The 15,804-nt window shown below is 39.2% G+C and overlaps 1 protein-coding gene across 1 annotated transcript in view; it reads right to left on the bottom strand.

Annotated features, from left to right (window-relative positions):
• The window catches only part of adgrd2 (adhesion G protein-coupled receptor D2), a 133,576-nt gene that overhangs the window by 33,350 nt on the left and 84,422 nt on the right, over positions 1-15,804 (bottom strand). Inside the window, exons 21-22 of the mRNA XM_059638335.1 lie at positions 6,226-6,267; positions 4,478-4,531 (exon numbers count right to left, since the gene is read on the bottom strand). Of these exons, the coding sequence (XP_059494318.1) occupies positions 4,478-4,531; positions 6,226-6,267 (96 nt within the window). The remainder of the gene's footprint in view (positions 1-4,477; positions 4,532-6,225; positions 6,268-15,804) is intronic.

Here is a 15,804-nt window from a genome sequence, read left to right as displayed (position 1 = left end):
TGAAAATGGGATCTTAAAAATGTTCAGAAAATTAATATAGTTTAATCTAAAAATAGTAGTATTGATTGTACTTATTTTACACTTCAAAATGTAGTGGTCCCTCTACTCTGAAAAGAATCAATCTTTTCTTTAATTAGAATAAAATGTCACACGATGTATGATAAATACAACAATTTTTCAGTTCAACAGCTATATTGCTTTTTTCAATTGTTACATGTTTACTGCTAGTAAACACCATTCGATATTTTATAAGCATAGACACAGATGCTGGAGGATAATAGTGCATAGCTGTGAAATAGGAGTATAAAGAATGGTGAGAATGAACCCAGGACTAACATGCTATGGTGATTTATTAACTCTACGTGCTGACTCAAAATAAAGAACAGTTTTCAAAACATGAACAAAAACAAAGTCTGACATTGTGAACCTGCAATATTTGTAGCTTTATTACTGGTCAACCTACTACTTCAGTTACTTGTGATTGTGTATTTTTTAAAAAGATCACCCAATTGCCCAGGGACTGCCCCTTTGTATTGAAAAATTGTAAATGCCTGTTATTTATTAAAAAGAAACAGGGAAATAATCGACTTGTTAGTCTAGCATCTGTTGTAGAGAAGTTATTGGAATTGGAATTAAAGGTAGATTGACAGACCACTTAAGAGAAATTTAAGCTGTCTAGAGAGAACCAACATGGTTTTGTAAAGGGTAGGTCATATCAAACAAACCTATTTAATAGCAAGCTAAAATAGTTCTAAGATTATTCATTTTTATTGACACAGGCATGTTGGATTAGAATTTGCGCTAATCTTATATGATTAAGGTTTTTGCTTTTTTTAAAAACAACAAATACCTCATTTATTTGGATATTAGCTAGAAATAATGAAATTTGTTGAGTTGTTCATTCTCAGCAACATAGGTTTAGATTGAGGGTTTAGTGTTTAAGGGTGCAATTTAGCTGGTTAACTTCTACTGAAAGCACCGGATGTATAACACATGCCTGTTAACCCAACCAGTTCGTGAAGTGATATAGCCAAGCAAGTTTTAAGGAAAGAAGAAGGGAGTTTGAGTTCAGGATGATTAGTTATATACTAGATGACAAACAAATTGGCCAGAATACAGAGGATGCGCCGACTCTCCAGTTACTTTTCAGCATCCACAATAGGGATAGGGAAATCTCTAGGTTATCCCGAGGCTATTTTCACAAGCAGGTGGGCAAAGACATCCTCTAGGCTGCCTAGAATGCTGGCTGCTGGTCAACTGACATTTCCCAGTCCTATGCATCTAAACTGGACCCGTGGCAACAGAAAGAAGCTGGAGGCAAGCCAGAAAATCTGATTGGCCTCCTTTAATTGGACTTCATAAGCACTCATTGAACCCTACTGGCTAGCCATGATAGATGTCCCTACTAGCCTTAATCTAGCTTTCACAAAAATAAAAAATGGGTGAATGGAGCTGGGAGCTAGCACTTTGATCAGTATGGGACACATTTTAACCTGTCTGCTCCTCATTCCTCAACAAATGCAAGAAATCATGCTCTCTGTCTCTACTCAAGAGGAAAATCAGGGTGATTGCACAGACTTCTTGTATATCAATAACTTAGAGACATTGCCTGCATCGAACACTTGGGCAATGGCAAAAAAAATTAGGTTATTAAACATATGGCCGTCAGATTCAAAATAAATTACATGGCAGACAGGGGACATATTCATGAGTGTAGTTAAAAGAATTTCCAAAAGGAATTAAATAATGTTTCATGAAAGAGACTACCAGCTATAACTAAAAAGTTAGTACAATTGAAGATAAATTATTGACCTGGTTAGGAGACTGATTCAGTATTGGCAGACAGAGTTGGGATGATTTGTACTCAAATTCAGAGAAACTGGCTATTGGTGTCCCATACAGGTCTGTTTCACTACATTAATTAACAACTTAGTTAACACGATACAGGACCATACAAGCAGGTTTGCCAATGACACAAAAACTGGCGGTACAGTAAACACGGTAGGTGGCAATGCAGCATTATAAGGAGATGGTCATACATTATTTGAAGGTAAAACTGTGGCACAATAGATCTCATCCGTTGTGAGCAATTCTGAGTATTTTTCAAAGATTTAATGCTAGGAAAAGTGGAAATTCAAAGAATACCTGGGGTACATTTCCACTGATACCAAAAATGTAGTACTGAAATAATCAAAAAGACTAATTGAATGGAATAAAATTACAACTCAAAAGCAAAAAGCTGTAAATGTTGGAGAACTTAAATGAGAACAAAAAGTCCTGAAGAAACTCAAACAGATCCAACAAACTGTACAGGGGGAAACAGGTTCGCATTTCATTTCCAATATGACTCTCCTTCAGAACTGAATTCACTTCACCAGCCTATCTCAATATTCTTTGAATCCCTTAGAGTTCAACAATCTATTTATCTCAATGTTGAATATACTCACTGACTGAGTATCGCCTGGGGTAATGAATTTCAAATCTTCACAACTCTGAGGGATAAAGCTTTTCCTCAACTTATTGGTTCACCCCTTTTCCTGAGCTGAAAGTTATAAATTCCTTAGCTAGGGAGACGGCTTCCTAGCAATTATACTAACAAGATCTCATAAGAATGTCACATGTTTCAATAAGATCATCTCTTATTCTTCTAAGCTCCAAATAATAAAGGCCCACTCCACTTATAGGAGAACTCTCACCTCAGCATCAATCTCATGATCCACACTCCACACCCTCTAAGTCTAGTCTATCCTTCCTCGTGAAAGGAGGTCAAAATTGTATACTGGACTCTCGGTGGGATTTCTAAATACTCCCGTAAAATTTCACAAAAAATTGCTTTTTTGACATTCCAACATACATAGTAAATGTTAACATACTGTTTGTGCTCATACTTTTTGCATCTCTATGTTAATTTTCTGTTTGTACAAAGTTGGACAAGAGATGACAGGAGTGGATAATCCATCTCTGCCACCTCCTGAAGTCACTAGCTTCACAGATGCCAGCCTTTAATCAAATCAATTCAATCCAAGTGATATCACAAAATGACTGAAAGCACTGGATATTGCTAAGTCTACAAGTCCTGATAACATGCCAAGCCAGTTAAAAAGAGCAAGAGCATAAAAATACAATTAAAATTATCCATTTTACATCAAAATCAACTGCCTAAGTTGGTAGCAAGACAAGGAAAGTAAAATTTATAACCACAGAGAATCTTAATTCTGGCCATTTTAATGCACCTAAAACAGGAAATATCACACTCAAGACCTGTGCTCTAGAACTAATGCACTCAGTACACTATCAACACTGGCAACTATCTGGCAGTGTGGAAAATGCCCAAAACAAAACAAAACAAGCCTAGCCTGGCCAAATCAGTTTTACTTTGATCACTGGCAAAATGATGGCAGTGTTATCTAGTGGCACTTGCTTAACAGTAACGTGTACTGATGGTCAGTTTGGGTTCTGCCAGGCTCACGCAGCTCCAGACCTCATTACAGCTTTGACTCAAACATGAAAAAGGAACTGAATTCAAGAAGTTAAGTGAGGATGACTGCCTCTTCACACCACGGCAGCATTGCACTGTGAGGAGTTGGGGAGCCCTAGAATAACTGTAGTCAATGTGGGTCAGCTGGTTGGAGTCAAACCTAGCAAAGAATTCTATATAGGCGTTCTGGGCAATCTAACTTACTCATGCAACAGATTCTCCCTGGGAGCTCCAAACAATCCTAGTTACTCTAACTAATAGAACAGCAGATAGGAGCTGAAGTTTTTGGCACAAGCAAGTTTGGAATCAGAGACAAATCAGATCTAAAAATACCAATGCCATCTGACATGCAGGATCCTGATACATTTACACTGGTCATTTTGAGAAAAGTGGTTTTGAGCACCAGGTTGTTAAAGGCCTTGTTATAACACTTATTGTAGGTCACATGGAAAATTAGAGTCAGCCTCTAGTTTCCCGAAGGGACAGGGGATGATCCTGGGACAGATGGGGACCCAGTGTTCTACGGGCCCTCCTTACCCACTGTCTGAAGGTGCAGCCATAGGCCACCCAGTAAATTTTGATGCATCTAAATATTTTTCAGCAAAGCCAGTTAAAAAGAGCAAGAGCATAAAAATACAATTAAAATTATCCATTTTACATCAAAATCAACTGCCTAAGTTGGTAGCAAGACAAGGAAAATTATCCATTTTACATCAAAATCAACTGCCTAAGTTGGTAGCAAGACAAGGAAAGTAAAATTTATAACCACAGAGAATCTTAATTCTGGCCATTTTAATGCACCTAAAACAGGAAATATCACATTCTGTTCTAAGTCACAAGCTATGCTCCCAAATGAATTACACAGGCAATATTATAAAAAGACATTTGACACACAATCCTAAACAATTATATTAAAGGTAATTTGTACGAGCTTTCCTAGGATTTTACAGCTTCTGAACTTCTTTCAAACAGAATAATTTTTGTACAAGTTGTACTCACTGTGAAAGACAAAGTTTTTTTCTTTTCTTTCATTCTTTTAATGGCATTTCTCACCTACGGGAAATAAATCAGTCTAGTCATATTTATGTATGGTATTTGATTATATCTATTTCAAGAATTTGCTTCTGTTTTTCTGCAATTGGAGTTGATTATGTTTGCTTTTCAGAATACTTAATTTAAGAAAATAAATACAATGATTACAGGAAAGCCACTACACTGTAGACAATAGCAGATCACAGGTTACAATACAAGAGGGGAACAGGAAAACATTTCATTTATGCAAAAATGCGATATAAATACTCAGAAGTTAGGCAATCATAATATCACAAAGTCTAACAATGCTACATGGAGACGTTTTAACATTGTGCCATATTGTTAATTCCTCCTTCTTTGGCAGCTGACCAAATTTTGTAAAGCAACATACAAGCTTTCACTTTATTTTTGAACAAAAACATGAGATTTGAGAAGGAGAAACATGGTCACACTCCTGGTGTCCCACAGGTGCATCACTACGATTGTAGGTGAATCCTGACCTTATATATGCCTGTAGATAGGAATTTGCCTTTTCGAGGGCAGGGTAGGCAGAGAGATAGGGAGGTGGTGGCAGGAAACTGTGTGCCAATGTTTGATATTAAAGGCCTGCAGCACATTAAAAAACAGTGGAAATGGGACAAAGAATGTTAAAAAAAAGACAAGCTTCAAGGCTTTGTGCCTGAACATGCATAGCATTTGAGATAAGGTGGATCAATTAATCGTGTAGTTAGATATAAACAGGTACAATATTGTTAGGATTCTGATGACAGGATGGCCAGGGATGGGAATGGAACATCCTGAGGCATTCATTGTTTATGAAGGTCAGATGTAAAGGAAAAGGCAGTGGAGTTGCATTACTGTTTAAAGAGGATAAATACATAATGTGGAGGCAAGATATTAGTTCAGTGAGAAAATATTCCTTCTAAGATCCATCCCATCTTCCTTAAAGTCTCACAGAAACTCTAATTGCAATTATGCCAGGTCATCAAATTCATACCCATTTCTACAAATTACAAAATGATAAAAATCACATTACAGTGGTCAGGTATTGATGCCTTCAAATTGATGTACACTTTAAATTATCACTTGAATTAAAACACTTATTACCTATACATTTAACTCCAAGAATTTACACACTCCAGCTCATTTGTCTATTTTAAATTATAGGAGACTTATTCAATTACAGCAAGTGTTTTATTAATTGACACCTGTGGGACCAGGATTGTGTCAGCTGATCAAAGAGTTCAGATATCAACAGGTCCACATAAGCGATGTAAAAACACATACCAAGTAATAAAATTTAATGCAGGGGCTACAGAAATCACTGTTATGCTTTATTTACAGTTTAAGTCACTTCAATAATAATGCAACTTTGCCTTAAACAAAACTTAGCAGCAGAGAGCCTTCTCACTCACACCCTCGGCTGACTATCAAACCTCATGGTACTCGATGGTATTGGAGGAGAAATTTACTTGAAATTGAATCAACTGTTGATATTTCATGTGTCTGTTCAGTTGAATAACAAATATATTTACACAGGGCGGTAAGTAAATTAAAAACTATAATAATTGGACAGTACAATACAACAAACTTCATGGTCTGTGAGGTGTATAATTTTAACTGGTTTATCAAGAGTACTGGTTCATAAGATGTCAGTTAAAACAAAGTTTGCTATGTATATAAAATAGATCAACATAGAAATGAATTCTTCATACCTCACTGTTATAAACGCCATACACCAAGAATATATATAGCCCCTAAAACAAATCAAAAACAAACATTTACTTAGACGTGAATCATACTCTTCTCTTACTGATGCTGACTTGCTTAAACAAAAAGTGGTGTCATTGGACTATTTAACAAAAGATAGCTAAATCTGCTGTTGTTTCAATTGTTCACTGATGCAGGCTCTCCTTTGTAAAATAGCATGTGTTGTGGAAGAATTCAGAGAATGGTTAATAGGCTGACAGGGTTTAATATGAATGTTTGTTTCATGGCCATAAACATCTTTATATCAACAGACAGCATGGGCTTTCCACAAACTACTGCAGTTAGAGGGTTGTATACAGTCTCCATGCTATGAAAAAGACATAGAAACACTGCAGAAAGTGCAAGAAAGATTTATAAAGTTGATACCAGAGCAGAAAATGCAGCTACCAAGCAGGATTGAATAGATTGAAGCTTTGTATTTAGGAAAGAGAAGATCTAGACGTGTCCTGATAGATGGGTTTGAAATTACAAATAGATTTGACTGGACAGATGTGGAGAGACTGTTTCCACTTGCACTAGAATTCAACAGGACCATAAATAAAAGTTTGTTCCAAATAATTCCAGTTGGAAAGTAAGAAGAAATGCATTTACTGGGATTAGAATGCGTAGCTTACTACCAGAGAAAGTGGTGAGGAAAATAACTCAGAAGTTTTCAAAAGGAAATTAGACGAGTAAGACAGAAAAAACACTGAATAGAAAGAAGACCTGAAAAGCTGAGATCAGAAAGATGGAATGAAATGAGACTCATGTGAGAATTATGACAAGCAGAGATTAATTGGAATGTTTCTCTGTGACAGATCCACTGGAATTTAGGAAAATGAGGAAGGATCTCATAGCAACCTGCAAATTCAAACAGAACGAGGCAGTTAGATGCATGAAAGATGTTCCTGATGTGGGGGATTCCAGAACTAGGGGTCATCATTTAAGGAGACTAGTGGGTAAAGGCATAACATTACACGTTTCCAAGAAGAAGGCAGCTATAGCTCTTGTGGCTAAAGGGATCCTGGGATATGGGGGAGATTGAGATTAGGGTATTGACCTCAATAATCAGCCATGAGCATACTGAATGGCAGAGCAGGCTTGAGGGATTGAGTGGCTTACTTCTGCTCCTTTCTTCTTTGTTTCCATTCCATATAATTCTATGTTAACCTGATAATGAGAGATGGGGATGATGAGACGGTGGTGGTGCACAGGTCTCCCTGCTGCATGTCAATCCAGAAGTGAGATTTCCAGGCTTCACTCACAAGAACTGTCTGTAGCAGGGATTAAACCCTGCACATTCTGCCTCAGACTCAGGAAACTTACCATTAAGCCTAACCCTCTCTATGAGGTCAAGAGGACTGGTCGAAAGTATCAAAGGCACTTTACAACAATTGTCAAAGGAAGTTACAAAGCTGTCAAAGCATTTAAATGTCTTGCCCTTTAAATCTTTGAGAAACATGTCTATATTATTAAGCTAAACCATTGCATGCTATTTCATACTGTTAACATAAGCTAAAAAGTTTCTGTAACTGTATTAGTGCTGATTGACTGATTTTACAATGATCAATTATCACAGGAGGGTGCCTGCCATTTAACAGTTTGCTTGACAGGTCCAAATGTTTATCGACCCTATCAGTGGATATATGAATTGCAATGTTTGTTGTTATAAGTCATTATGTAGTTCTGTTATTTGGGTTTCTTTCATGACATAAATCCACAGTTTTAACTTAAAGTTCTATAATATAGGTAAGTCGCATATCTACCATTTTCAAAGCTAGATATCAGAGGTTACTATTTACAATTATAATGCTCAGACCAAAGAGATTAACATTGCAAACAAGAAACTACAGTTCAAAGTTCTAATCATTAATTTGCCAGTTTTTTTTATATTTCATTTCAACTGGATCACTAAATACATTGTAATACAAGGATTGCTGTTTATAGAGAACTTGATCAAAGCAAATAGCTGATCTAAACATAGCATTTCTTGACAAGCTAGTTGTTGTGTTTATCAGGATTTAATTGTACCTCACTTCCTTATTCAAACAGGAATTTGGATTGAACAGGGTTGTAAAATTCTTTAGGGTCATTTTGAATATCCAGTGCATCATAGACCATCAGATATGCTTTGATGGGCCAGCACTGGTCATGACTATACCCCTTCCGTCTTGAGATGGAAGCCTCACTCCCACACAACTTTCCATCCTGCAGTTCAGCTGCAATTAGCTAAACCTACCCAAGGAAGGTAAAATTGATGGATATGACTGTAATTCAAACTTTTAATGCATTAATCTGGAGCCCATCATTCTACCCTAGAGCTAACAGACTCTATAAATGTTCTTTTATGAAAAATATAACATTTGAACTTTTATTTACATACAGATCATTATATTTTGGTTAATTACATTATATCTTAATGAGATGAATAATTGAAATAGTTACTCCGAGAGTTCATTTAACAGTTATGCCATAATGCAAAGCTAGAAAGAAAGTACAAATCATGTCACAAATATGAAGTTTCTGCAACTATTCTGTTTTAAATTGTCCTTATAATTTAAGGCCAAACAGAACATCGTAGAAAGGGATTTAACAGGAGGTTGTATAACTTTGCCCATTGCTTTGAGGGGGCAGACTGGGTCTTGTGGAGTGAGGTGCAAGGTTCTCATTCCTGAAACAAAGGTTTAAGCAGCAGGACAGGCTTTCTGTCTGAGATTTTGCACTGAAATAGAGAGAACAATAGTGTGCCTCTCACAGAGAGACAATAGTATGTGGCCAGAAAAAAAGGACGGTGTGTCCTTCCTGTGAGCAACCAGTCAGAATCAGGAAGGAACAGGTCTCAAGTTAAAAGCAATTATTCCCAGTACAATCTAAGAAATCCTGAACTAAATTGGGTACAACTCAAAGTAGTCCCCAACATTAACCCATTCAGAACCACTGCCTAACACAACATCTTTCACAACCACAGTACATTCCAAGGCATGACACAGCCAGTGAAGGACTTTGAAGTGTAGTCACTTTTATAATGTAGGAAATACAGGGCTGATATTTTTTTCCCCATTCACAGTTAAAGTGTAGCAGCAAGAGAGTTTTGTGGCATCTGGTCCACCACAGCCTGGGCCAAATGTTTTGCTTTTTACCTGATTAATTATGCAACTAAGCTGCTGCCACATGTGTGAGGGAATCAGACAGTGGCATGGTGTTCAAAGCCCAGCTGTACACCACTCCACATACTGCAGGCCAGGGACTACCTCTCAAACTGGGACTCTGTGACTCACCTCGAAACAGAGGAAAGGAAAGCTAGCCTGGAGGTGCTGGTGGATGGTGTGATGGAGAGGAGGGCAGTACTTTAGCATAATGACTGCCAAATGAGGCCACACCCCAGACCCAGCCAGCCTGATCTGAAATTGCAGCCCAGGTCAGTGCTGTGACTAGCATCGAGCAAGATGCCCTGCAATGCATCATTGATCTTCTGTATTCTGCACGTTACCATCATCACCATTGTCTTTCTGCTACCTCACATTCGCATATTATTCATGCTAATGATTCCACTGCACATATCTCTCACCAAGGCTCGTGGGCTACAATTCTCACTATTGCATGCATCATGTCCACTCAATGGCTCTCGTTCATCTCATTTTCTCAAACTACTAACCTTTCCTGTCCTCACCACTCATATTTCACCACTCTCTTGCTCATACATGATCACTACCTGCTATTTTATCCCCTGACATTATACCCAATTTACCCATTTGTCTCACTGCAAGAAAAATTAGCTCACGGCTAGACCAGTTGAGCCAAGGCTCTGTGTGCATGTTCGTGTGTGTGCGTATGTGCCAATGTGTCTGTGTGTGTTTGTGTGCATGCACACGCGTGCCTCTGTGCGCATGTGCATGTGTGTGTTACATGAGGCCAGAGAACAGGACGACTGCTTATATGGAGACAGAGAAACTGATGGTTGACAACTATGTTTCTTGTGCTGTGCTACTTGCTGATTTGCATCAGCACTAATTCATTCCTAATCTTCACAAGCTCTTATGCATCTTATACAATTAGGTCCCTTTCTTCTATCATGCAGTCACTAGTGGCACTCAGCAAATGCTGGCACAGATGCCAGAGCCATAGACCCTCAGCTGCATGTCCACCTCTACATTTGAGGAGGAAGCCAGGAACCCTCAAAGTAAAGCTTTCCCCTGCACCTTCCCTCAGCTCAGATAGTTTCACCTCAATGAAACTCTATCCAGATTAGTCTCAGGAGCATAATCTGGTGAGTACTGCACTGATTGAAGAAGAACCCAGGTCTCTGAAGCTCAGAGGCCTGTATCAGTTCAGAAACTGTCACCATTGTGGGTATTCTTTCTAGATCAGACTCAGGAGAACATCACTGGCTGGGGAAGGAATACCACAGGTCTCTGCACCTAGAAGCCTACTGGAGACGAGGTAACTCCTTAGCCCCAGGTAGGAGACAATCCCCCCGCGACCTCGACCATTAACCACTTTGTGAAAATGCAGAGTAAGGAGCAATGATCAGGTTTATCAGAAGTAGGTGGTAAACTGGATCGAGGTTGGCGGAGTCCATCAAAGTCATTAGCGCCCCATAGGTCCCATTGGGCAAGCACCTATTTGACTTCATGGAGATGTTGGTGACCAGCATGGACAGCTCAGTTCAGCACATCTCCCTACCTGCGGGATAGGTGCAGCTGTGAATTTAGTTTTGCAGAGTAACTCGGAAGACTCTTCTTTGGCATGTTTCGAGTCTTTGGAGTCAAAACTCTAATTCTGTTTGTCTGCCCAGATTGACTTAGCAAGACAGCCCTGACTGAATGTAGCCCTGCCCCCAGACTGACACCTAAACAGCAACCTGACTGACTCATTTTAAATCCCCAAATGGTTGCACTTGACCTGCAGGATTGACCTTGGCCCAATCCCCTTACTCTGGTGGGACCAGCACCTTACTGACCAAGGCCAGCCAGATGGACTGGCATCAGATGAGCCCCTTAACTGATGGAGGGATCCCTTGATACCACTAGGAACTGGTTCCTCTTTGAGCTTCAGACATGGTCTTTTGGTTGAAGGACATGCAGCTTAGTTTGCCATTTAAGCTGCTGGCACACAACTGACCAATGCTAGACAGCGAAATGTCCATTCCTTTCACATTTCAATGGTTCCATTATGACAAACTGCCTGTATCATCTGCTGTAACAGAACACAGTGCAAGGCACATGCCTGCAATTGAGCTGAAATTGACTGAGCGCTAAGAAATGAAGTAAAGAGCCAATAAAAGCAACTTGTCTGAATGTTTGTGAAACATGTATGGCTCTGTGTGAAAAGCAGAAGCATCCACTTGTAATTAACCCTGAGTTCCAAAGTCAATGATCAATGCAGAGATGTGTATGGTGGTGCTCTTTGGGAAGAAAGAACATTGAACAACAATAAAACACAGGGGGTATAATTCTAAAGGCTGAGCAGGAGCAGCGTGATCTGGGTGTATACAGATCATTGAAGGAGACAGGACAGCTGGAGAGAGCTGTTCATAAAGTACACAGTGTCCTTGCCTTTAATAGGAGCTTAGAGTACAACAGCAACAAAGTGATGTTGAGCTTGTATAAGATACTTCTTAGACCTCATCTGCTGTATAATACACAATTGCAGATGCCATATTACAGGGAAGATTTGGATTCATTGGGGAGAGTGCGGACGAATATTTCCAAGCTAAGAAATTTCACCTCGAGGATAAATTGAAGAAGTTAGGACTGTTCTGCTTAGGCAGCAGGAGGCTGGGAGGAGTTTTCAACATCATATGTAGGCTGGATCGAATAGATAGAAAGAAATTGTTTCTGCTTGTAAAAGAAGTAAGACAGCAATCACAGATTTAAAGTAACATTGTAAAGAAGCAAGGATAATGTAAGAAAAAAGCTTTTATCACAATTAGAGTAGGGTATGGAATACATTTTCTGGAAATGTTGGTGAGACTGGTTCAAATGTGGAAATGGTGTTCAAGAGGATATCGGATGATGATTCGGATATAAATAGTGTACAAGAGTATGGGGAGAAAGGAAAATCAGGAGGTTAACACTAGGTATTGACGTTCACTTGAACAGTTGGTGTAGGAATGATGGGCTAAATGCCTTCCTTCTCTCCTGTAACAAATCTATGACTTGAGTGCTGAAAGGGTGCAGTATTAATGTTTGGCCAAGAGCAGATGAAATGATGAAGTAAGGCTGGTGATTTTTGACGATGAGTTACATGGGACAAAGGTGGTGGAGAATGGTACCCACAGAGCAAGCAGGGGCATTTTTGTGAAGACAGAGTTAACGACAGGCAGGACGAACAATGGGCAAGCTGCAGCTTCTAGGTACCTGTCCTGTTTTCCATGTTTGGAATTTGAGCAGGATAGCTTCACTGGGAAGGAGAGGAGAATTGGAAGTGGCATAGAAATGGGATGAGTTGGGCTAATAATGAGATACAAACATATGGAAACAGTCACTGCTCAGTAGTGAGTTTTTGAAGTTAGTGTTCAAGCTGATTGGGAAAATTGAAACATTTTTTCTTGATGTTTGAAGTTCAATTTTTTCATTCTTACTGTATTTTTCTAACTCTCTTGCCATTGCCTACTCCATTCCACTGAAAAGAAACTTCCATCCTGTGGGATAATGACTGGATAATTTGGCTTTCTCATGTTAACTAAGGTACACACTTTGGCCAGGACACAAGAGAGAATTCCTTTGCACACTGAGGAAGGAGACATCACATCCAAGTGATACATGGCCCAAGCGAGTATATAGTTCAGGAATTTTGCAGCAATGTGGGAATTTGGCACGGCGGTGGGGGGCGGGTAGACGTGTTTTTCGCATGTTATGTTGGTTCATAGTTTGTAAGGTCCAGCACAAAAGAAAGGAAAACCGAAAGTTCATTGGTTGGTAACAGCTTCTAATTTGACTACCTGTTATAGGGTTCTTTCAGATTGAAGATAAATAAAATAAATATTTACTAATTACGAACTAAAAAAAAGCAAGAAATTTTTTAAGAATAACAACTAAATAAATAAAATTGAGATACAGGGCCATGCAGTGAGTTGTAACTGCATGATGTGGGAGCTGGTGGGACCCACTGAGGTTCGTAGTCACCACATCTGTAGCAAGTGTTGATTACTTGAGCAACTCCAGCTCAGAGTTGATAAGCTGGAGTCTGAACTTGAAATGCTAGGACACAACAGGGAATAGGGGAGTTACCTGGACACTGCATTTTAGAAGGCACTTACAGTGCATCAGATTAACTACCTTGGATTCAGCCAGTGTCCAGGCAGAGGAGGGTGTGAATAAATGTAAACCACAAGTTAAGTGACATAGGATCAACAAGATTAATGAAGTAAATGTGTAGCGCAAAGATTGGTAAAGGGAGAAACAGGCTCAAATTTGTGAGACACTGGCCTCGGTACTGTGGAAGGAGGCAGTAGATCCGATGGGGCAGGCTCCACCTGAATCACATCAGAGTCCTGGCAAATTGCATGACTAAGGTTTTAGATAAGGCTTTAAACTAAATAGCCTCCATGTTGTAACAGGTATGGTTGAGATAAAGAGCTGAATGTTCTTTGGAATTAAACCATTTGACAACTCCCAGTGCCACTATACAGGTAGCAATACAGGTGGCTTATGCTAATAAAAGTTACTGCCTTTTGTAACTAGATTGATCACCTGTGCAAGTTACCAGGGAGGTGATGGCCTACTGATATTATCACTGGGCTGTTAATCCAGAGGTCCAGATAATGTTCTGGGGACTCAGGTTTGAATCCTGCCACAGCAGATTGTTGAATTTGAGTCCAATAAACATCTAGAATTAAGAGTCTAACGATGACCATGAATCCATTGTCGATTGTTGGAAAAACCCATCTGGTTCATTAATGTCCTTTAGGGAAGGAAACTGCCATCCTTACCTGGTCTGACCTACATGTGACTCCAGTCCCACAGCAATGTGGTGAACTCTGAACTGCCCTCTGGACAATTAGGGATGGGCTATAAATGCTGGCCTAGCCAGTGGCACCCTCGTTCTATGAATGAATAAAAAAAAGTTTGCAAAGGATACTTGGCTGACAAGACACTGAAAACTGCTAAATGCAGCTTCAGCAAACATCTTTGGTCCTGTTAAGCTTCATCTGCATGGCTTTGTCACTTCATTTCAGGCACTTCTGTGCCACCTCTCCTGCCCAAACAGCTGCTCTTTGAGAAGAATGCCCCTCTGAATAAATGGCAGCATTTCTTCTTTCAATCATCTCCTGCAAGTTGAGGGGAGGAGATGGCCTTGTGGTATTATTGCTGGACTATTAATCCAGAGACCTAGATAATGTTCTGGAGACCTGGGTTCAAATCCCAACACGGCAGATGATGGACTTTGATTTCAATAAATATCTGGAATTAACAATCTAATGATGACTGTGAATCCAATGCTGATTGTTGGATAAAAACCCATCTGGTTCACTAATGCCCTTTAGGGGAGGAAACTTACTTGCCCTGGCCTCCATGTGATTCCAGACCCACAGCAATGTGGTTGACTCTTAACAGCCCTCTGGGCAATTAGGGATGGGCAATAAATGCTGTCTGGCCAGCGACACCCTCATCCCATGAACGAATAAAGAAAAAAACAGTTGCCCTCCAGTATATGGTTTGAAAAGAAAGAAGATTTGCTCTCTTTACCATGCGTAGTCAGCATTTTAAGTAAATTATAAACAATTTCAAATCATTGCACATATAAAACTACAACGGCTCCTTTAATCTATAACTGTTATATTTTAATGAAATATAATAATTTGGTCTCTAATTTATTATTACTTCCAAAGAAATTCCTTGTGTTAGCTGCATGCATGTAATGTATGAATGTTCATTATGTATTGTGACACAGCATATACAATGTTGTATAGCCGTTCAAACTATTTAAAATGTTGAATCTTTACTTATGATCATTTGCTGTATTTCAGTAAAATGTCCTTTGTGTCATTGCAGATATTAGTAGTTGCTAAGATCAAGGACTCAGTGACCTCGTATCTCTACATTGACTAGCAATGGTTTAAAACTCAAAGTACACATAATGATGTGGCTAACTGCACTTTTCCTAATTTAATGCATTTCTTTATTATTGTATTCATCAATGTTGAGTACCATTCACAATTCCTCTGACACTGAAACTGTTCACACAAACATGCAATGAAAACCTCAGGCTTGTCTAATTTAGGACAAGTAACATTCATACCACACAAGTTAGCGATGGTCATTGCCTGGAACAAGAGAAACCTTAACATTCAATGGCACAACTGTCACTGAATCCCTACCATCAATATTCTGGGGGTTACCATTGAGGGGAAACTTGACTGTACTAGCCATTTAAATAAAATCTCTGCAAGAACAAATCAGAGGCTTCACTTCCTGATCCTGCAGTCTATCTGTCATCTACAAAGCACAAATCAGGAGCATGATGGAATACCCCTCATTTGCCTGGATGAGTGCAGCTACAACAATACTCAGGAAGCTAGACAGCATCCAAACAAATTAGCT

Source organism: Stegostoma tigrinum, chromosome 29 (assembly GCF_030684315.1).
Source record: "Stegostoma tigrinum isolate sSteTig4 chromosome 29, sSteTig4.hap1, whole genome shotgun sequence".
Classification (NCBI taxonomy): Eukaryota; Metazoa; Chordata; class Chondrichthyes; order Orectolobiformes; family Stegostomatidae; genus Stegostoma; species Stegostoma tigrinum.
This window is presented reverse-complemented; position numbering and strand designations above follow the sequence as displayed.